The 27,708-nt window shown below is 43.8% G+C and overlaps 1 protein-coding gene and 1 pseudogene across 1 annotated transcript; both read left to right on the top strand.

Annotated features, from left to right (window-relative positions):
- Window positions 1–6,845: 6,845 nt before the first annotated feature.
- LOC131895062 (retinol dehydrogenase 16-like) lies at window positions 6,846–12,750 on the top strand. The gene is made up of 4 exons (XM_059245469.1): window positions 6,846–7,171; window positions 10,430–10,691; window positions 11,917–12,080; window positions 12,533–12,750. Exons 1-4 carry the CDS (start codon window positions 6,859–6,861, stop codon window positions 12,748–12,750), a joined length of 957 nt encoding a protein of 318 aa, XP_059101452.1. The 5' UTR covers window positions 6,846–6,858.
- Window positions 12,751–26,700: 13,950 nt separating this feature from the next.
- LOC131895334 (G/T mismatch-specific thymine DNA glycosylase-like) lies at window positions 26,701–27,486 on the top strand (annotated as a pseudogene).
- Window positions 27,487–27,708: the final 222 nt, after the last annotated feature.

Raw genomic sequence — 27,708 nt, 5'->3', positions numbered from 1 at the left:
AAAAACCAATGGCGTTTCTCTACTGTGTAGACTGTGAGGTTGCACCCATATAAGAAGTTCTTTCTGGAGCACCAGGGAAGTATAAGTGAACCAGTTGTTGCCCTCCACACTGGGCTCTACTAGGGGAAGTGGCAGGGCCAGTACTTAGAACAGAATAGGTAATGGCTCAAGGGCCTCATGATGTGACTGAACAAAGTGTAATTGGAAGGAAGTGTCCTGTAAGTGGTCCATGTCTATGTCCCACACGCTTGGAGGAACCCACAGTTCTCCTCCTTCCAGAGTTTGCCTTCCTGATCTTAGAGAGAGGAAGGCTTTATCTGGCTTACATTGCAGGGCAGGAACCCAGAGCAGGAAGCTGGAGGAAATTGAAGCAGAGACCATGGAGGAATACTGCTTCCTGGCTTCCTCTCCATGACTGGTTCATCTGGCTTTCTCACACAACCCAGGACCACCTGCCCAGGACGTCACCACCCACAGTGGGCTGACCCATTTCACATCAATTAGAAGAGAAGAAAAAGACCCACAGACATCCCACAGGACAACCTGAGAGAGGCAATTCCTCAAGTGAGGTCCCTCTCTCCAGGTGACTCTTGATTGTGTCCCATGGACAAAAGCACACCAGCACACAGGGGCAGGGCAGAAGCAGGACCAGAGCCAGAACCGAGGCAGTCACCCACTTGAAGGAAGAGTGGCCCAGCTCCAGGTCACAGTTCTCTCTCTGCTGACAACCAAGGCTTAGGCCTTAAGGTAGAGCTGTAATCTGTGCACTGTTCTCCTCCTTCTCATTGAGTCAGGACCATATTGAGGAGTTGTATAAAGGCCACCTACTGCTGTGAGAGATTTGATTACACTGGGTATATGTCACTGTGATTGGTTTAATAAAAAGCTAACCAGCCAATAGCTAGGCAGGATGTGTAGGTGGGACTTCTGGGTAGAGGGAAAAGAAGAGGAATTGAATCTAGGCAGGGGAGAGAGTCCAGAGAAGAGGATGATGAGGCAGGACATGCAGAAAGAGAGGTAAAATCCACAAGACACATGTAGATTAATAGAAATGTGTTAATATAAGTTATAAGAGCTATTTAAAAACAAGCCTAAGTTCAGGCAAGCTTTCATAATTAATAAGAAGTCCCCATGTCATTATTAGTGGCCATACAGTGAAAGACTTGCTAGGATCTACTGTTAAGGCATGGCTTAAGCTTCAGAGAATTGATAAGTGAAGGCCTTTGCAAACTGCTCAGATTCATGAAACTGGCTTTTCTCCCCATGTCTGCCCCTCTTCTCTCTGCCCTTCTTTCCACACCTTGTGGGACATGAGACCCTCTACTTCACCTACAGTCCTCCATGAAGAAATCTAAGAGATCCTGATGGAGCCGGGCGGTGGTGGCACACGCCTTTAATCCCAGCACTCGGGAGGCAGAGCCAGGTGGATCTCTGTGAGTTTGAGGCCAGCCTGGACTACCAAGTGAGTTCCAGGAATGGCGCAAAGCTACACGGAGAAACCCTGTCTCGAAAAACAAAAAACAAAACAAAACAAAACAAAACAAAAAAAGAGATCCTGATGGGAGCATTGACTTGGGACTCTTGAGGGGAAACTACTCAGTCAGTCCACATGTGATACATTCTTGACTAACACTCTTATTGTCGTCTGCAGCTTTAGAGCCTTCTGTGTGCAGATAAATCTCAGGAAAACCTACTGGCTTTGTGGTGTTTGTTCCCCTGAGATTTCCCTGTTTTTACAGTCTCAGTGACTGAAGGGTCTGGATTATGTGTATATGACTGTGCTGGCTAGTTTTATGTGAGCTTGATGCAAGCTAGAGCCATTTTGGAAGAGGGAATCTTAGTTGAGAAAATTCTTCCTCTCTATTGGCCTGTGGGGAAGCCTGTGGAGCATTTTTTTGATTGCTGATGGATGTGGGAATGGCCAGCTCATTGTGAATTGTATGCTGGGCTGGTGTTCCTGAATATTATTAGAAAATGAGCTGAGAGAGACTGTGAAGTTATCCCTTTGTACACTGTGAAGATTTGTTGATATGATTGGTTTAATAAAGAAGCTGAGAGGCAATAACTGAACAGGATGAGGTTAGGAAGAGGAGCCAAACTGAGAATGCTGGGAGGAAAAAGGGCAGAACTAGGAAATTTCCAGCTAGATGCAGAGGGAGCAGGATGAACATGCCATGCTATTAAAGGTACTGCTATGTAGCAGAGCGTAAATAAGGAATATGGGTTAAGTACAATGTAAGAGCTAGTTAGTAAGTAACAAGCCTGAGCTATTGGCCAAGCATTTTACAATTAATATAAGCCTCAGTGTGGTCATTTGGGAGCTACTGGTGAGGCAGAAACTTCTGCCTACAGAGGAAGCCTTGGGGAACAAGTCAGTAAGCAGCATTCCTCCACGGTCTCTGCATGAGCTCCTGCCCTGGCATCCATGACCACAGTGATGAACTGCATTGTGGGGGTATAACCTACAATGAAGTTCTTCCTCCTCAAGTGTCTTCTGGGCATGATATGTTGTTCCAACAGTAGAAATCCTGACTATGACAGTCACCATACAGGGATGCTCTGGAAACGGAGAGTAAAGAGCAATATGGTGGGCATCCAGAGCCTAGTCTCAGGATAGGGTAGAGTATGACGACCAGACACGAGGTGCTGTGAGGCCTAACAAAGAAAGGCATATGGATGCAGTAGTGCACAGAACACTTTGTGTTGGGGACTTGTTGACACAAGCATGGTCACTAACTGGAGCCTTGTTAAGCTCCTAGGCTTTTAGCAGCAGTTCAGCTGAGATCCATTCGGATGAGGACACAGATGGCAGCTGAACTGAGACAAAGAAAAAGATAAAAAAGAAAAAAAATCCCTAGGGCTGGCAAAAGGATTGAAGGGGGCATTGCGAGTTAGGCATGCTGATAAGGAATTGAAAAATGAAGGCAGCAGTTCTTTATTCTCGGGAGTAGAGGGAAGGCAGTGAAATGCCGTGAGGCTGCAGCGTTAGATTTGTCTCTATATAGATCTCCCCCCCCTTCTATCTATAAAAAAACAATAAGGAAGGTAGAGTGTAGCAATATAGTGCAGGACCTATTGAATGCAGCTAAGACGTAGGTAAGGTTTATAAATATAGGCTTAGGGTACCCCTATAGAGACTGTGCTGAGAGATTCTTCCTAGTGTAAGTTAGTTAAGAGTAAGAAGTAATATGTCTCTTTGAGGTGTTTGCTAAGTTAGATATTTGAAAAAGTACTAAAATATTCCTATAGAATATACTTTTTTTTTTTTTTTTTGGTGTTTTCGAGACAGGGTTTCTCTGTATAGCTTTGGAGCCTGTCCTGGATTTTGCTTAGTAGCCCAGGCTGGCCTCGAACTCACAGAGATTCTCCTGCCTCTGCCTCCCGAGGTCTGGGATTAAAGGCGTGTACTACCACTGCCTGGGTAGAATGTGAATTTATTGTGTAGACTTGAATGATAGAATGTAGGTTTAAATAGGTCATAGAGTTAGTATAAAGTAAGTCAGAGAAATGTAGGTTTAGAATATATACGCCTTAGGTTTAAGGATATTGTTTTAAAAAAAAAAAGTAATTTAGAGTAGGTTTACCCAAACCGGGACTCGGAGAACAATGTCCATGGTGGACTGTGGACTTGGCAGTTCCAGAAAGCCAACAACAACAACAAGAAACAGTTCCAGAGACGGCCAGCTTCAGAAAATAGCAGCCAGAGCTCTGTCTTGGAAGCTGAGACCCTCAAGGCATCAACGCCGTGCAGATGGCAGATGCACGAGGTCTACCAACCTTCTACTGAAAGAAAGCCACGGTGAACAATGAACAAGCTAAGCCTCGAGAGAGGCCAAGGACGAGCAGCAGTTTGGAAAGCCCTGCACAGATGCTGCGCTGCGGGAGAGGTGAACATTAAGGTTCTGCAACCTCTGAGACGCTACACGCGAGAAAGGCAAAAGGCATAGAAAGCCCAGCGGTTTGCGTCGCCCCGGGAAAGATGAGCAGGGGGCAGAGCTGTGAAGATCAGAGGTGGCTGAGTTCAGACTGCTTCCAGAGGCCGCTGAGACACGTTGGAAAGCGGAAGCTGTGGAGGTGAGAACCGTACTCCAGGCTGAACAGCCAGCCTGAGGCTCTGCGGAACGGCTGAGACTGCAGCCCGAGCTCCCAGCCGGACTGCAACCATGGAGCCGCCCTGAGCTACGTTTGTCCTACAACAGGACAGCGTAGGGAGGATTCCGGGGACCAGGTTTGCTGAGCACTTGGACTGCCAGCGGTGCAGGAAAGGGACTTTCCTTCCCAAAGCCCGGGTTGCCGTGGGAAGCCACAGTTTCTCAGCTCACGGCAGGTGAAGGAGCCTTGAGCCTTGAGGTGAAGCTCTCCAGCCTGGTCCGGGACCGGCTACGGAAGGCTACAGACTGCAAAGCTCAGCGGTAGCTGACAGCGGAGCTTTCAGAGAGACTTGCTCGAGCTGAAAAGTTTTGGTTGTGGGAGTTGTATTTGGAACTGTTTGCTTCAGCATCATGACGATTCTGACAGCTACGTACAGACTTAAGGGCAGCTGAGAAGCCAGGCCCTGACTATGAGCGCTCAAAGGATGGTACCGAAGGAGCTTAGGAATGGTACCAAAACTTTTTTTAAACTTTAACTTAAAAAATAAAATGGGCAGTAATGATTTCATTACAATGGGACAGTTTGACTTTACTTACGCATCTAGACTCTATCAACAATGATAACTTATGAACTGCTTATGGAACTGTTTATGTAAAAATGGAACTGTTTAGAGAGGTTTGGTTTGGTTTGGTTTTAAAGAAAAGGGGAAGAGTTCATATTCCTCAGTATATTTAATTTAAAAATAAGCCCCCACACTTATTTACCCCAGGAACTCTCGAGGATTGAGGGATAAGAGACTTAGTTAGAAATAGGGGGGAGAGACAAAACACAGGATAGACTCGGGAGGGCCTGGATCCTTATCCACCAGCCCAGAACTTTGTTCCAAAGGTCTGTTTATAACAATGGCAAGGGGTGGAGCAGAAGACCTCCCCCTCGCCGGTTAGACCCTTACAAACACCTGGTACCCAGGCTCGTGGCCCAATCAACCTCCCATGCAGTCCTGCTGGGTACAGCCACTAGGAAACCTCCTGGGCTCCAACAGGTCCCTCTTCTTTATATTTTAAAAGAAAAAAATTTTGATGCAACCACATCAAACTTAAAGACAAACAGGTTAACATAATTCTAATATAAATATTGCTGTGCATAGTTACAATTTTCTCAATCTTAAAGCAGACTTTTATTATTTCTTGCTAACAAAACATAGGATAAACTTCTGGTAGATCTCTGAAGGGTTTGAAGATGACCTGTCTATCTAAAGTATAGTTCTGCTTAACCTTGAAAACACCTAATGTGACTACAAGTTCGATTGTAATGTCCAACTACTAACTTTCATTTCTTTATATCCTAAAAGTTGGTAATAATAACATTCAAGGATTAGCAAATTGCATTACATTGTTAAATGAACTGTATAAGTACAATATCCTGAACAAGATTAGAAATATATGTACAGCATTTTCTAACAATCTCAATCTCAATTTATATAATTTATATACAATATATAAAAATCCAATCCAATGTAAAGTATTGAAAACTAGTAATTGTCTTAAAAGTAGCTTCAGTAAATTACCTTTATTCGATCATTTCTATATATCTTTTTTCAAACAAGAACCTTAAATCTAATCTCCTTTGTTTAGCCCTTTTCCTGACCATTAACAACAACAACAACAACTTGTAACCAACCCTCGTAAATACTGACAGCTATCCCAAACCCGAAACCTGCTGAAAGACTAAAAACCACCCACCCCACCCCAACTCTTGGGTAGAGCATGAAACTCTTAATCTCAGGGTCGTGGGTTCATGCCCCATATTGGGTGACAAATTGTTGTTTTTGTCTTTTTTTTGTGGGGCTCACAACCCACTTCCCCAATAAATCACACAGAGGCTTATTACTACTTATGAATGCCCAGCTTTAACTTGGCTTAGTATCTAGCCAACTTTTCTTAGCTTACTTTACCCCATCTACCTTTTGCCTCGGGGCTTTTCCCATTCTCTTACTTCTGTAAATCTTACTCTTACTCCAAGGCTTGCTCTGTGTGTGTAGCTGGGTGGCTGGCCCCTGGAGTCCTCCTCCTTCTCTAGCTGCTAGATTTTAGATCCCTCCCGCCAGTTTTCTCCTCTATATATACTCTCTGCCTGCCAGGGCCACCTACCCTTTCTCTTACCTTGCTATTGGCCAGTTCTTTATTAAACCATCAGGTGTTTTACACAGGCACAGTAACACAGCTTCACAAATACAACATGAACAAAAGTAACACACCTTAAAATAATATTCCAAAACACTTGAGAGCAACAGGACCAGATGAGTCCTTACATGTTTGGCCATAAAGTGGTGGAAGAAACAGGTAAGGGAAACTTGGCTTTATTCTGATGGAAGGTGCCTGTTTTATTTTAAGCTAGAACCAGAGAGTCAGTTGGGCACATCTCTAGAGCCAGGAACCAGATGAAAAGCTCCACACAGTACTCTAGAGCTTCTGAGTAAGGTTTTTTTTTTTTTTTTTTTTGGAAATTAAGCCAAAAATCTTTGGCAGCAAGTAAGGGAATGCCAAAGTCCATTATATACCAGCTGAGAAAAATAAGTGAGAGATTAGAGAAGTGAGGCATGAATAAATATCAAGGCAGGGAGCGGACAGGAAACAAAGTGTGGACTCCCTGCTAGAAGCCTCTGTTCCTCTGTGTCTCCTGAGTCTTCAGGGTCTACTTGTCCTCTGTGAATAGAGGCCAGGCTCACTTTAGCACAGAGTGTATGAGCCTGTCCTTTTCCAAGCCATGTGGCTCTACCTGGTGGCTCTGCTGGGCCTGTGGAACCTCCTGCGCCTGTTCAGAGAGAGGAAGGTGGTGAGCCATCTCCAAGACAAGCATGTCTTCATCACGGGCTGTGACTCGGGCTTTGGGAACCTGCTGGCCAGACAGCTGGACAGGAGAGGCATGAGGGTGCTGGCTGCATGTCTGACGGAAAACGGAGCTGAGGAGCTGAGGAGCAAGACATCAGATAGGCTGGAGACAGTGATCCTCGATGTCACCAAGACAGAGAGTATTGTGGCAGCCACTCAGTGGGTGAAGGAGCGTGTTGGGAACAGAGGTACCACTGAGATTCCTGTGTGTCTGTTGGTTTGTGTCTCTGTGTGAAGGGAATGCCTGTGTAGCCCTGAAAAGATTCCTCAAGAGGGTGGGGGTGGAACTGTAGTGACTACAGACTCTTCCCCTCTCCAGCATGTCAGGACTTCCTCTTCCTCCTACATTTGGTCCTTCAAGCTCTCTACCCTTGATCAGCTGGTGTCCTGTGTCATTTCATGTCCACACTTCTGTCTGTCCTCTTCTGTCATTGTATGCAGAAAGGCTGCACTGTTGGCTGCTGAGTGCCAGGTTAGAGACAGTGAGGAGGTTGGGGCCCTGGCTCTGTGTGAAGCTGGCTGGTCATGGGTCAGATGCATCTCCAATTTCAGTACTGGACTCTGGTCTCACCTTCCACCTGGGATCCTTTATGGGGAGCCAAGGTCATTGCCATAATTAAGTGCAACACCCCACACTGGAGGAATTCCTTAGTTAATTCAAATGTAGGAAGGGGATTCTCTCTCTCACACTCACACACACCGCCTCTGTTCTTTCTTCTCTCTCCCTTTCTCTCTCTCCCCACTGTTTGTGTTAGTATGAAAATATTAAATTTTTTAAAAAAATTGAAAATGTGGTTATTGTTCTAATTACTAGAGCATGTCAATCCACAATTAACATACAATTCACTTTCCAGTGGATAAATACTAGTAACAGTGTGATCTGAACCGAATAATATACATGTGTTCTTTTCACTTTAAAAAAAAGGAAGCAATTTTACAACTTGAAAAACATTTGTTCAAATAATAATATTCAACGAGTTAAAAGAAATTGACCCTTAACCAAGCCCCACCCTTTTTACCATGCCTTGGGATTGGATATTGGAGTTGTTTGGTGCTGTTGTGTTTATTTGTCTTGGGTCTTGAGGCAGAGTCTTGGTATGGGGCAGGCCGTGAACCATGTTCCTCCTCCTCAGCCTCTTTGTACCAGGATTGCAGTCATGTGCGACCACGCTCAGCCTGTTTCTTATATTTATTGTCAAAAGCTCTGTTGGGAAAGTTCTGCTCAATTCCCAAGTCTGCAAGCATCGCAACTGTGGGATCTTAGGAATAAAATACCACTTTTTCATATTTTTACTAATTTTTCTCATGCAATATATTTTGATCAGGTTTTCTCTTGCTCAAACTACTCCCAGATTCTCCCCATGTCTTTACTCACGCATTTCATATTCTTTTTGTCTTGCTCACAAAAATAAAACAAGAACAAAATAAAAACCCAAAATGAAAATCAACACAAATAAACAGAAAACCAAAAAGACAAAAAAAAAAAAAGCAGACCAAAATATTAAGAAGCACCCCACCCCTTCAAAAATTAATACTTGGAGTTTGGTTTGTGTTAGCTGGCTTAATCCTGTGTATGAGGCTCCAATGTCACTACAGTAACTACTGTTACTCCCTTTGCCAGCAGGTATCACTTACAAATTGCTTCTTGGTTAGAGGTTAGACTGTGTGTCCATTTCTCCTTCTCAGTGCTGAGCAAGGTCTGGAACCCGAGCAGGTCTTATGTGTGCCGCCATAACCCCTGTCAGTTCATGTGTGCCTCATCCTGTTGTGTCCAGAAGACAGTTAATTGAAGTCTTCCACCACCTCTGGCTCTAAAATCTTCCCACTTACTCATCTTCAAAGATCCCTGAGCCTTGAGGGGAAGGCTTTGATGAAAATTCCCCTTTTAGGACTGAGTGTTCCAAAGTCTCTACACTCTGCACGTTGTCCATTCGTGTGACTCTGTGTTCACTCTCATCTATTCTGATGAGATGTTTTCTGACAAGTTTTGTGCAAGGCACTGGTCCATGAGTGTAGTGATATGTATTAAGAGTCATTTTACAGTACATTTCTTGAGCAGAATAATATTCTTAGGTTTTCCCAAGGCCCATGACCTATCTAGTCCGATGCTTCTGACTCCTATGTAGAGTCAGGTGCGGCTCCATCTCGTAGAGCGGCCTTCTGTCTAATCAGAAAGTGCTAGTTACTCCCAGGGCATTTGAGCCTCTACTCTGCACAGAAATTGACAATGTAGATGTAGTGTTTATTTGTAAGTCTTCCCGAGTGGGTACTTGAGGATCCAGGACTTAAAGACCAAAATGGATGAGGAAGGGCAGCTTTTGGGTGAGGGTCAAGAAAGGGCAGCCTTTTCTGGGGTTGGGGGTGGAGCCTCAGTGCCGTTGGTGATCTGCAAGCTTTGTCTCCTCTCTTTCTTGTCCCTGGGTTTTGCAAGCATCTGAGGAGAGATGCTCAATATTGATGCTAGACCTTGCAAGACCGGCTTCATCAGAATCATAAACACAGCACTGTTTTCCAAACTCTACCTAAACAAGATCCACATTTGTTTGTTGCTCAAACTAATTTCACCAGGACATCAATTTTCTGCTTTCTTTCGTTTCTTTTGTATTTTCCCCCCCTTACCTCTCTCACTAATCCTTCCTCATAACTGTCTTCCTTTGTCATTTGAAAGACAAAGGCAGCAGTGTGTCTCAGTCAGTATTCTATTTCTGTGGAGGGACACCATGACCATGGAAATTCTTATAAAGGAAAGAATTTCTTTGGGACTGGCTTACAGTTTAGAGATTTAGTCCATTATCAGCATGGTGTGAAGCCTGGGGACACACAGGCAGACATGGTGCAGAAGGAGCTGGGAGTTCAACATCCAGATCAGTTCTACATGTATCCTTCCAGACAGCAGGAAGAGTGAGACTCTGGTCTGTCTGGAGCTTTTGAAACCTCAGCGCCCATCCAGTGACACACTGCCTGCACAAAGAACACACACACTCCAACAAGGCCACACCCCCTAATCCATCTCAAGAAGTGCTGTTCCCCAATAACCAAGCTTTCAAATCTGTGAGCCTAAGGGCTCATATCATTTATATCCCAACCTCCACAAGTGAAAGAATAAAAATCTTCAAGGATGGAAATAATCTGTTAAACACAATCATAGTTTCATGGTCTCCAGATAAATATGTCTTCAACACCCATTTTTATAACTAGCAAGTGACAGTGACTGCTTGTTTCTACCCAGGCAGGGGTCTGGGCCATGAAGACCTAAAGGAGGGAGGTGCCCATGCCGTGAGCCTAGACCTCTGGGATGGGTCCCCAGCCCTGGTGATGCCATGCTGTTCCTCACTGCATCCTACTCCAGTACACACATGTCTAAGTGGTCTTACCTTGTTGAATATGCATTTCACCCATAACTATACCTGTACTGTGTGACTCTCTCTTCTTCCCACTGTCCCCAGGACTCTGGGGCCTGGTCAACAACGCTGGCATCTGCATCCACTTAGGTCCCAGTGAGTGGCTGACCAAAGAGGACTTTGCAAAGGTACTGGATGTGAACCTGTTGGGAATGATCGATGTGACTCTGAACATGCTGCCCTTAGTGAGGAAGGCAAGAGGCCGTGTGGTCAACGTCTCCAGCTTCATGGGTCGAGTGTCTTTCCCTAGTAATGCTGCTTACACCATCTCCAAGCATGGTGTAGAGGCCTTCTCTGACTCCCTCAGGTACTGCACAGGGACGTGGGTTCCAGAGGGAAGATTTGGAAGGGGATTTATTTAATCACAGTCTTTAGAATCCCATCATGGAGAGGACTCTCTCTGGTTGGGGGCTGTCTCACCTGCTCCTCATTGAATCATCCACTGGGAAGCACTTTTCCATGTCTCTAGCAGAGGGCAGGACAAGACCTGAGTGTAGTTCATCTTGTCCTGCCATGAAGGACAGAGGGCTCTAGGGGACGTTATTGAGGTAAGATTGAGCCTTTGAGTATTTTGAGTCAAGAATTCAGACCCCTGAGCTCTATGATGCTAAACATGTTTTTGAGTGGAGCTGAACATCTCATTCAAATTGAGAGATAGGTATCAGGCCCCTGTAGAGTCCACAACCAACACGTTCCAGCAAACAGAAATGTTTGAACCTGACCTAAAGACCATGACAACCGAGAGTGTGAGAGAGGAGACAGAGAGGAACTGTGCCCTTCCCTGGGAGTGGCCATGGCTCAGTCAGCTGTGCCGACCATGGTTGTCATCTGTTTGTGAGGGTCCTGTAGCAGGATTGGACTGCAGCAGAGTAAAGGTTAAACATGATAACCTGGAACCTGTATGTGTAGGTGGACTATCCTTGGGAAAAGTATAGACCAATTGTGGAAGGAGAATGGTCAGCAGGTGGGCTGATGTAGACTTGTGGATAGCCTAAGAGTGCTCAATGGTATGTTTTTCATGCTGTCAGCAAACAGCCCATCCAAGGAATTGAATCAGGGGAGTCATTTGTGGCAGGTACATCACTGCTGGAGGGAACAGGGAGGCTGCGAATGTGAGCAAGTGGCAGGCAGGGGCTTCCTCTCTGAAGACACCTGCAGGAACAAAGTGAGAGATGTCCTGAGTGCTTCCTGGGACAGTGGGGTGGACTGAGACTTAGGAGTGAGGTGGAGGTAACTTGGGCAAGATGGTGACCCTTTGCATCTGCAGCACATGGAGAGAGGTCTTAAAGGTGTCATAGAACAGAAGGCCTAGTTTTAGGCCAGTGAGCTACACACACCAAACTCTTAGTGTGACATTCCAAAGCACAGAGGCAATGCCCTCACCACAGTTTCATCCCCATCTGCTGCACATCCCAGATCCACAACTGTGACCTCTCCTCACCACAGGCTCATGTTGGCATGTCAGTGTACTCTTATTGTGAATTCTTTTACAGATAATCATCTGAAGTTCTTGATGTCTGTCTGTTTTGCAGGAGGGAGCTCTCCTATTTTGGGGTGAAGGTGGCTATTATAGAGCCTGGTTCCTTCAAGACTGCCTTGAGCAGTATTGACAGGTTATCATCAAATATGAAGATGATGTGGGACCAGGCCAGCTCAGAGGTCAAAGAGATCTATGGCGAGAACTTCCTGGCATCAAGTAAGTGAGCTGTGAAGACCCAACAGAGTCTGGTCCTGAATCCTTAGTCTCCTGTTCATTTTGCCAGTACTAACCCATTGCTCTCACTCTTCAAAGAAATCAGACCCATTTTCTTGTTGTGGGTGTGTATATTGTCAGAAAAAGAGTCTTGACACTCAGAACATGGCTCTCCTTTTTATCTGAACCTCTCATCATCATGAAGCTGTGAGTGAGGTCAGGGATGGGAGGAGGAGGAATTAGACAGCACTTCCCAGGAGCTGAGACAAAGAGGGCGAGTGTGCATGGTTCTTCCTTGAAGCTGGGTCGTGGTCCCCCTGAGCACCTGGGACAGGCTAGGCTTGGGCATGGCTTTTGATGTGGGATCCTGGGGTCTAGAGAACTTTCCTCTAACTTGGTCTAGAGCAGGGGTGGTGGAGGTCAACACCAGCTGAATCACTTCTCATTCTGCACAGATCTGTCAATGCTAAAGTCATTGGACCAAAAGTGTAATGAGGACCTCTCCTTGGTGACGGACTGCATGGAGCACGCTCTGACTTCCTGTCACCCTCGCACTCGGTACTCAGCTGGTTGGGATGCCAAGCTCTTCTACCTCCCCATGAGCTACCTGCCTACCTTCCTTGTGGATGCCATGGTCTACTGGACATCCATAAAGCCTGACAAAGCTCTGTGAAGCCTACATCTGTTTCTGTAGTTGGGGTATGTGAGTGCAGTGTGAGGGAGCAGATCCTTAGGAGGAGAAGATTCCTGGGATCAGTACAATCTTGTCATTTGGAGGAACATCCATAGCGGCCTGACTTTTCTTTGTCATTATAAATTTGGAGGATATAGAGCCACAGGAAAAACTACTATGTTTAAACAAAGGTCCCCATTTGGGATGAAAATAGAAACTGATCTTCCGTGTGTCAGAGTCATCCATTTTACCTACCTTATTTTTAAAGATTTAGTTTATTTATCTGTATGCATGTGTGTCTGTTTTCCATGAGTGTAGGAGTACTTGTCAGGATGTACCATGTAGCATGGGTTGGTTGAAGAAAGAAAGCACTCCAAGATGAAATTTTAAGGCCTATGGGGCAGCAAGAATGTCCAGCTTCTCTGAACTCCAAAGAGCTATACAAAGGAGTATGGTATTTATTGATTGTTACACAAAGTATTACCTTATACCAAGGTCTCTAATCTAATTTACATCTTAGTAAAGGAGAGCATCACATGCCCCCATGACTCTAGTCCTTTATATATATATAGTTGCAATACACAATAAAACAAGAGCCTCAGGTGTGCCTGAGGAGTCTTGTGATCAAAGCCAGGGGATGGCTGCGATTCCCCTTCAGCAAAACAATTCTACAAATCATGGGGAGGGGTAAATCACTTTTTTCCACAAGGGTTCTTCAAGGTTAAAATACTTCTAGAAAACAGATGTTCATTCTAATGTCTACCCCAGATACAGTGACTCTGCTAAATTCCAACAAGTACCCACAGAGTCCAGATTATTGTGTCCCCTGCAACCGGAGTTACAGGCTGTCAGCAGATGCCTAACTGTGAATTGGGAACAAAATTTGGGTCCTCTAGATGAGAAGCAAGTGGTCTACCAGCTGTCCCTATGTCTAAACCGTTTATATTTGTAGTTAATCTTTAGGTCATTTGAATCTGGAACTCACCATGTCACACAGGTACATCATGACCTTCTGAATCTCTCCCTTTGCTACAGTACATCTGGCTTAGGTCTGAAACCCAAAGGGGCTTTGAGGGTCAGTGAGAGAATGAAGAAAGGACAGACACACAGACACATGTACAGAAAACAGGCATCCAGTGTCTTACTTGTGCTCTGATGGAGCCTCAGCTACTTCCTCCGCAACCTGCCTCCTCAGCATGTTTATTATGAACAGCAAGGAGACCGGGCTGGCTGGTCTCTGCAGGAGGACTGAAGACACCAGTTTCAGACTGTAAACACCCAGGAAGCTGCAGCTGATAGTTTTCTCCAGACTGATCCATAAACATCTGAATGTGGAGCAGAGGAAGACAGCTTTGCCAATTCTGAACCTGACCCATATAGGAAAGGCTTTGCCAATTTGCCTTGGGTCTGAGGTCTTCGTCCCTGTCATGGCGGTGCCCAGGTCAACAGTACACACTCAATCAGGACCCACTTAGGGCTTCCTCTCCTCTGTATTGTTTCAGCCTCTCCAGTGCTGGGATTATGACAGTGTGCCACCAAGCCATGCTGTTATTTTATATTTGATCGACACATACAAACACTATTATTACACATGATAATAAAATAGCATGTAAAGGTTCAAGCACTTCATCATAAAACTCACAGCATCAGAACAGTGAAGGAACAGGATATCCAAGATGTAAAGGAGCTAAGAGTCTCCAAATGCTCCTGTATAGTTCATTCAGGTCAGCCCATGTTCTCCTTGTAAAGCGAACAAGACAGTTCATGGTGGGTCACTCCCGCAATGTTAGCATTCTGCAAAGTGAACAGGAGAATCTCTGTAAGTGGAAAGCAGGCCTGAATCTAAAGCTTCATGCATTCACACTTTCTGTACACACACACACACACACACACACACACACACACACTCACTCACTCTCTCTCTCTTTCTCTCTCTGTCTCTCTCTGTCTTTCTCTCTGTCTCTGTCTCTTCCTCTCTCTCTCTCTCTCTCTCTCTCTCTCTCTCTCTCTCTCACACACACACACACACACACACACACATACACAGAATACATTTTAGAAAAATCAGTTGTAGATGTAACCAACCGTCTTATTAAATAAGAAACACAGAGCAAAAACAGATGAAAGCCGAGATGTCAGAGCAATAGCTAAGAGCTGAAAACCTTACCCTTCACTGTCACTGTACCTCTCCGAAAGAGACCTACTTCCTGTGTCTGTCTTTTTTTATAGAGTTTCTGTTCTGCCTTCTCATTGGTTGTAAACCCAACCACATGACCTCCTAGTCACTGCCTGTCTGTACAGACCTCCAGGTCTTCTATGGTTGGTATTGAGATTAAAGGCATGTGTCTCCAATGATGGCTGTATCCTTGAACACACAGAGATCTACCTAGCTCTGCCTACCAAGTGCTGGGATTAAAGGCATGGACCACCACCGCCCAGCTTGCGCTATGGCTTGCTAATAGCACTGACCACCGGGAAACTTTATTTATTAACATTCAAATAAAATCACATTTTAGTACAAATAAAGTATCACTATAATCAGTAGCATTTCTCCACTTTGTAGACTGTGAGGAACTTGATCAGGATGGTTGGACCCATCTCAGAAACTCTCTCCAGAGCACCAGACAAGCAGGAGAGCACAAGTTTCTACCCTCACTCTGGGCTCCACTAGGGGAAGGGCCAGCACCAAGGACAGATCTATTCTATACAGAGGAACATCATGTGCTTGAACAAAGTGTAATTAGAAGGAAATACTCATAATGTGATCCAAGTCCAAGTACCGCACCCTGGGAGATGCCCACTTTATCCTCCTTCCAGATTTCTTTGGTGGGTGAAGACTGGAGTCTCCTCAGGGGGACCTGTGAGGGACCCTTCAGATCTCACCAGAGGCTGTCTCCTTTATTCCCTTTGCTGAGGAACATACTATATATACCCCCAATTCATGTCTTATTCATTCCCTGCAGGAGGACTACACTTTTTAAACCCCCAAATCATGTCTCCAACCCTAGATCCTCAGCCATTAGAACACGATATTCCTTCATTTCTGGGTCCCCAGTTAAGACTGAACAAGGGCTGCATGTGGACAGAACAGGAAAAAGGCTTCCACAGTAGACCTTCTCCAAACCCTTTGCATCACTGATTCTAGACTCCATCCCTTCACTTCCTGCATGCAGAAGAAAGAGTGGGGTGGGTGGGGTGCCCGGCCTTCACTGGAGAAGTGCTTCTCACCTGGCTGAGCTACACTCCTCTGGAATCTTGATCCCAGTAGATGGTTCAGCTCAGAATCTGCCTCAGCTCTGCAGCCCAGAGATCAGACAGCTGGAGTGCTGAGACACTCACAAGTTCAGCCCTGGAATGGGACAAGGAGCCCCCTACCCAGGACACTGAAGAGGACCACTGGTCACTGTCATTTGGTCTGTGCAGGAATCTCAGCGGAAGGATGTAGTGGGTAGCCATTCCAGCTTCTGGAAGTTCCAACCCCCATTGAGACTTGGGCAACCATCACGCCTACAAGGTGGGGCCAAGGGAGACACCTGGAGACCTGAGATCTGGATGGGCGGTGCTCTCACTCAGTTCTGGGACCTTAGACGGTGAAGGTGGGCCAAGCAGAGCTCCAGCGAACACCGCTGGACTGCGATACACCTTCCCCAGACCCCACGACCTACCTATCCCTTAATTTGTAAGTTACGCCATTAAATAAATCTCCTTTTAACTACGTGGAGTGGCCTTAATAATTTCACCAATATCTGGCGCTCACGTGGGGCAAATTCCAAAGGCCTGGGTGGCTCCCACCCTCAGCCTCCTCCCCGGCTAGTGGGGTACCTAAACCTGCCTGCAAAGTTCTGTATAACCAGGGAGCGCCTACACGGTTCCATTCCTGAAAAAGGGAGCAGCTAGTCAGGTCTCAGTTCCCTAGCTTAGCCCAGAGACCAGCGAAAGAGGCACTCCCCGGCTTCCTGAGTGCACGCACGCCAGCTGCGGCTCGGCTCTGCCATCTTGACTCCAGCGAGCTGCAGTCAGCCAAGATCACCAGCAGGCCCTGCTTTGGAGCTGTACCAACGCCACCTGCTGGCTGAAAAGTGCTACTACACCCTCAAAAACCACGAAAGGTAAGCACATTGTTTCAAGTAAAAGTACTTGATAATTTTACACCTTAAAATTGACTAACAAATTTTGAGTAATTCTTGTAATATGGCTGACAACATTACCTCACAAGAATTCGAAAACCTTTTTGCCTGTATGATGAATGACATCTTCCTGGAAATATACGACCTTCCTAAGGCATATCTGGCCTGTACCATTTTGGCATTCATCATAATAATTCACACAGTGTTCAAACACTGGTTTAATAACAAGAACAAAGATGAGTCATTATTGGGACTGATACAGGCTTTAAGAGATAGCAATGAAGGCTTACAGAAATAGATTCTCACTCTGGAATCTGCTAACCAGGATTTACAGGCTTTCAAAGATAGCAATGAAGGCTTACAGAAAAAGATTCTCTCTCTCTGGAATCTGCTAACCAGGATTTACAGGCTTTCAAAAATAGCAATGAAGGCTTACAGAAAAAGATTCTTTCTCTGGAATCTGCTTTAAAAGAGAGCAATGAAGGCTTACAGAAAAAAGATTCTTTCTCTGGAATCTGCTTTGAGAGATAGCAATGAAAGCTTACAGAAAAAGATTCTCTCTCTGGAATCTGCTTTAAGAGATAGCAATGGAAGCATACAGAAAAAGATTCTCTCTCTGGAATCTGCTTTAAGAGATAGCAATGAAAGCGTACAGAAAAATATTCTTTCACTGGAATCTGCTGATCAGGATTTACAAAACAGGCTTGTACCAAAAATTGATCTTATTGGTAATAAATGAGAATATTTAATGGACAGAACACTAACTCTCCAGACACTATATAAGGAAGAAAGATTATCATTAATTGATAAGATAAGGTCCATGGAATCATGTGTTTCTGAGGAACATAAAAACTTCTATGATTCCACGAGAAATCTGGAGTCCCTTGCCAGAGAGGAGGTTCACTCCCTAGAACAGACCCTAGGTGCTCGTGTGCAAGCCTTAGAAGAAACTCTCAGTAAACATGACAAGGGACCTAATAAGCAGAAGTGCAAGACCATAGAGGTTGTAACATCTCCAAATGGCTCTCACACAATGGCTTATCCTGTTATCATCCATGAGAAGCCAGCGGATGACACACACCCCGAGCCATATAATATATATACATTACAACCAATTTCAACAAGGGACTTTAAAAATATAAAGGAAGCAGTAGCTACCTATGGGATACACTCCGCATACGTAAGACAGATGTTAAACTCGTGGTCTACCTCACATAGAATCATCCCAGATGACTGGCATCAGTCAATTTCAGCTGTTCTAGAATATAGCCAATAGCTACAGTGGAAAAGCTGATTGAGAGAAGAGGCAAAAAATTTAGAACAACAAGGTAAACTCAGAGGTTTTGTGATCTCCCAAGATCAAATACTTGGTGAGGGATGTTTCGCTGACAGGAATGTACAAGCCACTTATGATGAGCATACAATATCCCTATGCCGTACAGCAGCTCTAAATGCTTGGGAAAAAATTCCAGAACCTGGAAAACCAACTGAGGTATACACAAAGATATTTCAGGGACCTCACGAACCCTTCACCGATTTTTTACAAAGGCTGAACACAGCTATAACAAAAGCTGTATCAGATAAAGAATTAAGAAAAGTATTAACTGAGTCCTTGGCGTTCGACAATGCTAATGCAGAATGCAGAAGAATACTTACACCGTTAAAGATCAGATCAGCTCCTTTGGAAGAATGGATTCAGTATACTAATGGTGTTGAGTCTCGTAACTACAGTAATGAGGCTTGGATAGGAGAGACAAATCCCAGAGGTGAAAGAAGGCCCCGTGTTACCAAATGTTTTAAATGTGGTACACCAGGTCATATAAGTAAAAACTGTACATGGGGTACTCCTAGAAGTAATACTCCTTTTAGGAATAGCCTAAACAGGAGACCCCAACCACCTCCCAGATTATGTAGAAGGTGTGGCAAAGGCCGACATTGGACCAGTGAGTGCAGATCAAAAATAGATATACAAGGCAACCCTTTACTGGTGGGAAACGCCTCAGGGGGCCTCTTGCAGGCCCCCAAATCAAATGTAGTATGAACATTCCCAGCCACTGTGGAAGAAATTCCTCTCCAGGACAACTGAATAAACCAATGCCTAATGTAAAAACCGATACTGCAATGGATGATAAAACAGCTCTGATAGGTGGATCACAGTTTACAAAGAACACTATAAAACAAATATTTTGGCAGACTTCCGTAAATGAACAAAGACCAAAGCTTAAAATTCGAATTAATGGCCAGGTTCTGGAGGGCCTGGTAGACACAGGTGCAGATGTGACTATAATTACACCAAAATCATGGTATCCGAATTGGCCTCTTCAAGAGGTAGATGTCCAACTTTTAGGGATTGGCACTCTATCTCAGATAAAACAGAGTTCGAGATGGGTTGAATGCATAGGACCAGAAGGACAGAGAGGAAGGCTGAAGCCATATGTAGCAAATGTAGCAGTAAATCTTTGGGGCCAAGATCTGTTACAACAGTGGAATACCCAGATTAAAATTCCTACACTTTCAGAAAAGAATACAGACCAATGCATGTTTCTAGGAACAATATCATGACATGCTATAAAAATCAGTCACCAACCATTCAGGCTGTTCACAAACAGAGCACGACTGCTGTTGAACTCTCAGAAGTACCAACTGCCTTACCTTTAAAATAGCTAACTAATAAACCTGTCTGGGTTGGACAATGGCCTTTGACAAAAGAGAAGCTACAAGCTTTAGAACAGCTGGTTCAAGAGCAGTTAAATGCTCAACACATTGAAGAATCTACCAGCCCTTGGAATTCTCCTGTATTTGTTATTAAAAAAAAGTTTGGTAATTGGAGAATGCTGACAGATCTGAGAGCTATTAATAAAGTAATTCAGCCAATGGGCTCCCTACAGACTGGGATGCCCTTGCCCTCTCTGCTACCTAAAGAATGGCCTATAATAGTTATTGACTTAAAAGACTGTTTCTTTACCATACCCTTACAAGAAAATGATAGAGAAAAATTTGCCTTCACAGTACCTAATTATAACAATTCTCAGCCAGTCAAGAGATATCAATGGAAGGTCCTCCCACAGGGAATGTTAAACAGCCCTACTTTGTGCCAATACTTTGTGCAGAAACCATTGGAGATAATTCGTGTAAAGTTTCCACAATCTATAATTTATCACTATATGGATGATATCCTATTAGCTGATCCAAAATTAGATACATTAGAAAGCATGTTTGAAGAAGTGAAAAAAGTTTTGCCTCGCTGGGGACTGCAAATTGCTCCTGAAAAAATACAAAGAGAAGATTCTATTAATTACTTAGGATATAAGATAGAGCTACAAAAAATTAGACCCCAAAAGGTTACAACTAAGGAGAGATCGATTGAAGACTCTTAATGATTTTCAAAAGTTATTAGGAAGCATTTCCAACTTACTGGGTATCATGGGAATACCCAAAGATGGACTACAAAATTTGGCTAATACTCTAGAAGGGGACAAAGAATTAAATAGTCCAAGAGAATTATCAGCCGAAGCTGAGAAGAAATTGGCTCTAGTAGAAAAGACAATTCGAGAAGCACATGTGGATCGTGTGGATCCAGAACTTAAATGCATTCTTGTCATATTCCCCTCCAGACATGCCACAACAGGTATTTTGATGCAAAGGGAAGATATTATATTGGAATGGATATTCCTACCACGTAAACCAAATAAGAAATTAAAGACTTATATAGAAAAGATCTCTGATTTGATTCAAAAAGGTAAACTAAGACTTCGCCAGTTGACAGGAATGGACCCAGCAGAAATTGTAGTACCTTTAACTAATGAAGAAATTTCATCACTATGGAAAGATAATGAATACTGGCAGAGAGCCTGCAGTAACTTTTTGGGAGAGATTAACAACCACTATCCCAAAAGCAAGAGAATAGAATTCATAAAGAAGACCGAATGGGTCCTCCCTCACATTGTACGACAAAAGCCAATTTCTGGAGTCCTCACATTCTATACTGATGCAAATAAATTAGGGAAAGCAGGATATAAATCAGGAGACTTAAGTAAAGTGGTACAAAGTCCATACAGCTCTGTACAAAAGGCAGAACTGTATGCCATTCTTATGGTACTGATGGACTTCACAGAACCCCTCAATATAGTCACTGACTCTCAATATGCAGAGAGAGTTGTTTTACATATTGAAACTGCTGAATTTATTCCTGATAATACAGAATTAACTTCATTATTCATAAAATTGCAAGACATCATCAGAAAAAGGGAACATCCTATATATATAACACATATCAGATCCCATACAGGTCTGCCAGGACCTCTAGTACAAGGTAATAATGAGACTGATCAGTTACTAATAGGTAATGTGCTAGAAGCTTCAGAATTTCATAAGAAATACCATGTAAATAGCAAAGGTTTGAAGAAGGATTTCTCCATCACTTGGCAACAGGCTAAGGATATTGTGAAAAAGTGTCCTACTTGTTCCATCTATAACCAACTTCCATTACCTGCAGGGAGCAATCCAAAAGGTATACAAAGAAATGAAATTTGGCAGATGGATGTGTTTCATTTTGCAGAATTTGGAAGATTAAAGTATGTACATCATACCATTGACACCTATTCAGGATTTCAATGGGCAACTCCTATGAGTTCTGAAAAGGCTGATTCTGTGATTACACACCTATTAGAAGTTATGGTCATCATGGGAATACCTGTACAAATTAAGACAGACAATGCCCCAGCATATGTCTCCAATAAAATGAGACAATTCTTTGCTTATTACAATATAAAGCATGTTACAGGTATACCACACAATCCCACAGGCCAAGCAGTCATAGAAAGATCCAATCGAACTTTAAAGGATATGCTAAATAAACAGCAACAAGTAACAATGACTCCTAGAAATAGATTGCATAGTGCTTTATTAACCTTGAATTGTCTCAATGCTGATGAGAAAGGAACAACAGCTGCGGAGAGACATTGGACGACAGACAAAACTCCTGAGCTAAACCAACCAGTTTATTTCAAGGATGTGCTGACCTCAGAATGGAAACCTGGATATGTTCTACGTTGGGGAAGGGGTTTTGCCTTTGTTTCTGCAGGAGAAGAAAAGCTATGGATACCAACAAAATTAATAAAAATTCGATTCGAACAGGAAAAACCCCTTGATGAGGAGAAGTAAAAGATCATCCACCAATGTGACATCTCTACAAGTTGTAAGAAAAATTTAACAATCAAAGGTTGGGGTAGGGTTCTGTTTTTGTCTTTCCAGGATAATGGAAATACCCATCTTCCAAAAATCATAAGGCCTTGGATATCCGGATGTTTACAGCATAAAGAAAGAATCTATTGGTACCAATCTACACACGGTAAAATCTCACTGTCTAACATCTATCTCTCTATCAATCTAGAAAAGTTGTGGTTCCAATTCAATTATAAGCCAAGCTGGCTTTGGAGATGGAATTGGCTCACTCCTTCTCTAAACCCAAGCACATTGCTAAAAGAAAAGTTTGAGAGATTCTTCAGTCCCATATCAGAAGAGCCCTCTGGTGTGGGACAGAAGGAAACCAATATAAAGGGACCATTGTCTTCTAGATTCTAATTCTCTCCATGCTTACTCTTGATTTCTCAGAATCCTTTCTTACATGCTATGTCCTCTTTAAATCCAAATCTTCCATTTTGATAACAAATAAGTTTTTCTAATAGCAATCTCAGAAGTCTCCAGAAGGAAGATGGGGCCCCAACAACAACTCTACCCAATCCAGAATGATGCCATGGTAATCATCATCATACTACACTTCTTACCAGAATTTCAGACAATCTTACCCATTACTCTAAGACTTGCTGCGGAACCTACAGTTAGTCTAACTGAGATTTAACTATCTGAGCTTTCTCACAGTACCCAACAGAGATAACCCAACATCACCCCCTAAACAACAGGAAGCAATTCTAAGAAAACGATGCCCCTTCTCCCTTATGTTTCATAATTCTCAGGGCTATGGATGATGGTTATAGGGTTGGGGGTGGAAGAAAATATTAAACTCAGTATTCTAAAAAAAAAGAGAAAAAAGGGAAAAGAAGAAATGGAATGGATAGGTATAAGATATTATGGAAGATTATTGTGTATACTAGTAAACAAATTTAGTAAAATAGCAGCCTTAAATAATTTGCACTGTAATTTGCACTGTTATGGATTCTTATATGTTGATACAAATGTAAACTATTTTTATATTCCTGTTTAAGATAATTTGTATATTGATACAAATACAGAACTATATTTGTTATAATGTACATATATTTCTACTCTTATTTGAAATATTTGTATATTGATACAAATGTAAATTTATATCTGTCATACTTTATGTATGTTCTACTTCTGTTTAGGATATTTGGTATATTGATATATATTTAAGATTATTGTCATATTGCATATCACACTACATACTCCTACCTCTGTTATAAATATTGATATATATTTAAGATTATTGTCATATTACATATCGCACTATATACTCCTACCTCTGTTATAACATCTTGTGTATTGTCACAATTTTGAAGTCGTTGTTCTTGACCATACACTTGCTTATAGACTGTTTACCTTGTTTAGGTGAAGCCTTAGTCCTTAGGTTATTTCGGTAGACAAGACTTGTAGATTTATAGTCACCTATGCTTGTCATCTCTATAGTTACGTTAGTTAGGTTATACAGATTTACAGATACATAGGTCAGATGGACAGGTAATCTTCAAACACTTCCTAGACCTAGAGAATATGGCATTTAAATAACTTAGAATTCTGTTGACGTGAGACACAATTGCTCCTGGCTGCACTAATTTGATCCCGAGAGAATGTTGGGCTTCTAAGACATTTCCATTTGGAAGTTTGTCTTCTTGGCACAAAATGGCCTACTGGGCAAAGAACTGCCCTTGCCTCGACGGCTGACAGTACAAATGCAATGCTATCCTTTCTGGACAAGTGGGACACAAGGAAAGCAACCACTGTACTCTGCCAAGACAGGGTAACATGGTCTTTCAGAATTCCTGCTTCTGAAAATGGTCTGTTAGATACTTTAGGCCTATAGCCAATTTGAATGCACCAACAATGCTGAGAAACATTAGGTGACTGTCCAGGTGGCCAGCTGTCTCGGTCTACTCTTGGAAGATTCCCGAAAGTTGCTTGCATCCATCTACCATTTCTCAGGTACCATTATATTCCTCCTCAGGTCTTTGATGGGATTGAAGACTAGCAGTTATAGTTACGACTTAGTAGATAGAACATATTAAGTATTAGATTCAGGTTCTTTAGGATAGGACACCTTTTGGAATGATCTTTGTAACATGCCATTTACCTATGCTCTATACTTCTCTGGATTTTAGTATGTGTTTCTTGCTTGATATTGTTTGCATTGGTTGTAGTTCCATCTTATCTAGGTCATTATCCCTCATTATTCCTGGACAATATTTGATAACCATTCCTTTGTATATAGTCTTGTATTAGGTTAGAACCTTCTTATTTAGACAAAAAGGGGGAGATGTAGTGAGTAGCCATTCCAGCTTTGATCTGGAAGTTCCGACCCCCATTGAGACTTCGGCAACCATCACGCCTACAAGGTGGGGCCAAGGGAGGCACTTGAAGACATGAGATCTGGATGGGTGGTGCTCTCACTCGGTTCCGGGACCTTAGACGGTGAAGGTGGGCCAAGCAGAGCTCCAGAGGACACCGCTGGACTGCGATACACCTTCCCCAGACCCTGCGAACTACCTATCCCTTAACTTGTAAGTTACGCCATTAAATAAATCTCTTTTTAACTACGTGGAGTGGCCTTAATAATTTCACCAATAGAAGGATGGATGGGTTGGGGGAAGCTCTACAGAACAGGGAGGTGTCTCTGAGGATTTCTCTTCAGCCCTGTGACTCCAGGTGAGGGAGCCACACCCAGACTCCTATTCTCACTGACTTTATCTGGAAATCCAGGGACTGATCTGGGTCCTGCTGTGTTCTAGAAGCTCTTGTCAACAACAGGAGTGTGTGTTGCTGTCAGGATGAGTAAGAAGGTCAGCAGGTGTGAGGAGTGGGTTTTAACAGGAATGGATGGTGCTAGGAAATTCACAGTTGAAGGGACATGTGTTCACTGGAGGAAAATGTACCTTCAGGCTCCCTTTGTTAAGGAAGTCCCAGTGTTCACTTTGTAGGATGCAGCCCACTCATTCTAGGGGTTTGAGGTCCCCATGGCTACTCAGAACATTGAGAATCCCTTACTCTTTGCCCTAATGAGCATCCTAGGGAAATTCTGACAGTTGTTGGGAAGCAGGACAAGGATGAGCAAACAAGGAGCAGGACCAGGACCAGGAAAGCCATGGACAAGGGGAAGAGGAGGAGAAGGAACAGAATTAGCAGAAGGAACAGGATTTGATTCCAAAGTGAGATTCACTAAATGAGGAGGAAAAGGAGGAGGAGCAGGAAGATGATCGGGCTGTCCTAGGTGCTGCTCTGTGGCTGTGACACCGTTATGCTCGGATCTCGGGACCCCAAAAGACCACCATGGAGACCGAATCCCATATGTAAATGCAAAGAGCCTTTATTTGCAAGCTTGGAGCTTGGACTTTCTGTCAGACACAGTGGTGAACCAGAGAGCCCAGAGCCTAGGCCAGGTGGGGTTTTTATCATAGCAAAGGTTGAAGTGAGGGTGTTTACAGGGTTCAGGACACTGATTGGCTGACATTTGTCTAGGAGTGCTGAACATGTTTGGAATGTCAGGTATCTCCCCTTAGACACAGGCCCTCCTTGGGTGGGAGTCAGTTTATGGCTTCTCCTCCATCTGGGTGTTGCCTGCCAGTAAGCCTGTCACAGAAGTTGTGTCTGGGCCTCTAAGCCTGTCATGGCAGTTGTGTGGTCAAGCTGTTTTGCCTACACACACACACACACACACACACACACACACACACACACACACACTACAGCATAGATCAAAAGAAACTTAGGAAGGAAAGGCTTTATTTGGCTTATACTTCCAGGCCACAGTCCATGACTGAACAAAGTCAAGGCAGGAACTCAGTGCTGGAGTCTAGAGGAAGGAGAATGAGACAGAGACCATGCAAGCCTCTTCTCACTGGTTTGCTCTCCATGGCAGGCTCAGCTTTGCTTTTCACACACCTCAGGACCACATAACCAAGGGTGGCACCACCCGCTGTGGGACAGACCCTCCCACAGCCATCACTATTAAAGGAAAAGCCCATAGACATACCTGCAGGCCAATCTGATGGAGGCGATTACACAGTTTGGTTCCTCTTCCCAGATGTCCTTAGCCTGTGTCAGGTGGATGAAAATGTCCAGCACAATTGACCCACTGACATTGTGACATACAATATATCAGTATTAGACTACAACCTTTGCTTTTTGTGGTTAATTCTCAGATTTCATGATAATATCACAGTATAAAACACAGTGTGACTTGGATGTCTCACACTCTCCAAAACATTAAAACCCCTTAAAAGTTCAAAGTCTTTTTAAAACATAAAAGTCTAGTCACTGTGGGTTTCTGAAAAATCAAAACAATTAAATATTTTCTTGCACCAAAAGAGAAGAAGCTCCCTGTACAAAAACAAGGACCCTTAATCCAAATGAAGTTCCAGCAGAGCAGATCTCAATCCTGTAGATCGATCTGACATCTGGGACTCACTCAGGATCTTCTGCCTCCAAACCCTCGAACCTCTCCAGGTCTCCAGCTCTGCTGTCCTCAGTGCACACAGTTTGTCTCGTGTCTGACGTCTCAGGCCTGCTCCACTCCATTCCTGCTGCTGTCTTAGTCCCCCAGGGCTAGAATCTCAACTACCCTGCTGTCTCCATGCCAGCTGGGGCTGGACCTGGAAACCATTTCTGGAAGTGTCTGTTCATGTCAGGGCTGAGTGAGGTTCAGCTGAATCACATGGACGACCACACCTCACCCGGGAAGTAGGGCATCGGAATCACCAACATGGTAGAAAGGACGACGCCGGGCAGCAAGGATCTGTCTAGTAAGGAATTCCGGGAAGGAGGGTGAATCCTAGCGCAGAAACTGCAGAAATACCAGCCATGCATAGCCGTGTCTAATGGAAAACGTATTTATGAAATTTTCAGTAAAGAAGTGTTTGAAGTAAAGGTTAAGGACTTGGAATTTGGGCTTCAGCCCCACAAGATCCCCGACACAGAAACTCTCTGCTACGTCATGGCGTCTTCCAGTGCCAGATGCGCTCAGTTTCCTCGAGCCCAGGACAAAATTCCTTACTACATTAAGCTGAAGGATTTACGAGATCAGCTGAAAGGCATTGAGTGGAACACAGACGTCCAGGAGGTACAGGACATGTTTGACCTGCAGCTCGAACAAGAGGACGCGAAGAAGATGGCTGTTAAGGAAGAAAAGTGTGATCCCGGCTATGAAGCCGCGTATGCCAGTGCTTCCGGTGAAAACCCATGTAATAGTGAACCTGGCAGCTTTCCTTCAAATGGGCTAACAGCCCGGTGCGGAGCTGAGAGGAGAAGTGGCCCCTGGTGACGTTCCAAACGGGCAGTGGATGGCACAGTCATTTACAGACCAGATCCCGTCTTTGATAATTGTGGGACCCACGAACAGGAAGAAGGAAGCCATGCTTAACGACGGTGCTTCTCAGCTCTGCCTCAATGCTGCAGCTGGCAGGACCTCGAACCTCAGTTAGTATTCACAGTACTTTGCGCTAATGGTGTGATTATATATGGAGCAGTTACATGGTAGGGTCAACTGTATGAACCTATGTAGTCTGGAAGTAAAAAAAAAGGGTGTTTTCTACCTGAGTTTTGTATTTGAATTACCCATCATCCCAGCTTTTTATATACTATA

This window comes from Peromyscus eremicus, chromosome 18 (assembly GCF_949786415.1).
Source record: "Peromyscus eremicus chromosome 18, PerEre_H2_v1, whole genome shotgun sequence".
NCBI classification, from domain to species: domain Eukaryota; kingdom Metazoa; phylum Chordata; class Mammalia; order Rodentia; family Cricetidae; genus Peromyscus; species Peromyscus eremicus.
Note: the sequence above shows the minus strand (reverse complement) of the source record. Positions and strands in the feature narration are given on the sequence as shown.

Coding starts and splice junctions, on each gene's coding strand:
- LOC131895062 (XM_059245469.1), top strand. CDS start 6,859: ATGTGGCTCTACCTGGTGGCTCTGCTGGGCCTGTGGAACCTCCTGCGC. Junction 7,172..10,429: donor GGAGCGTGTTGGGAACAGAG/GTACCACTGAGA, acceptor CACTGTCCCCAG/GACTCTGGGGCCTGGTCAAC. Junction 10,692..11,916: donor GCCTTCTCTGACTCCCTCAG/GTACTGCACAGG, acceptor TCTGTTTTGCAG/GAGGGAGCTCTCCTATTTTG.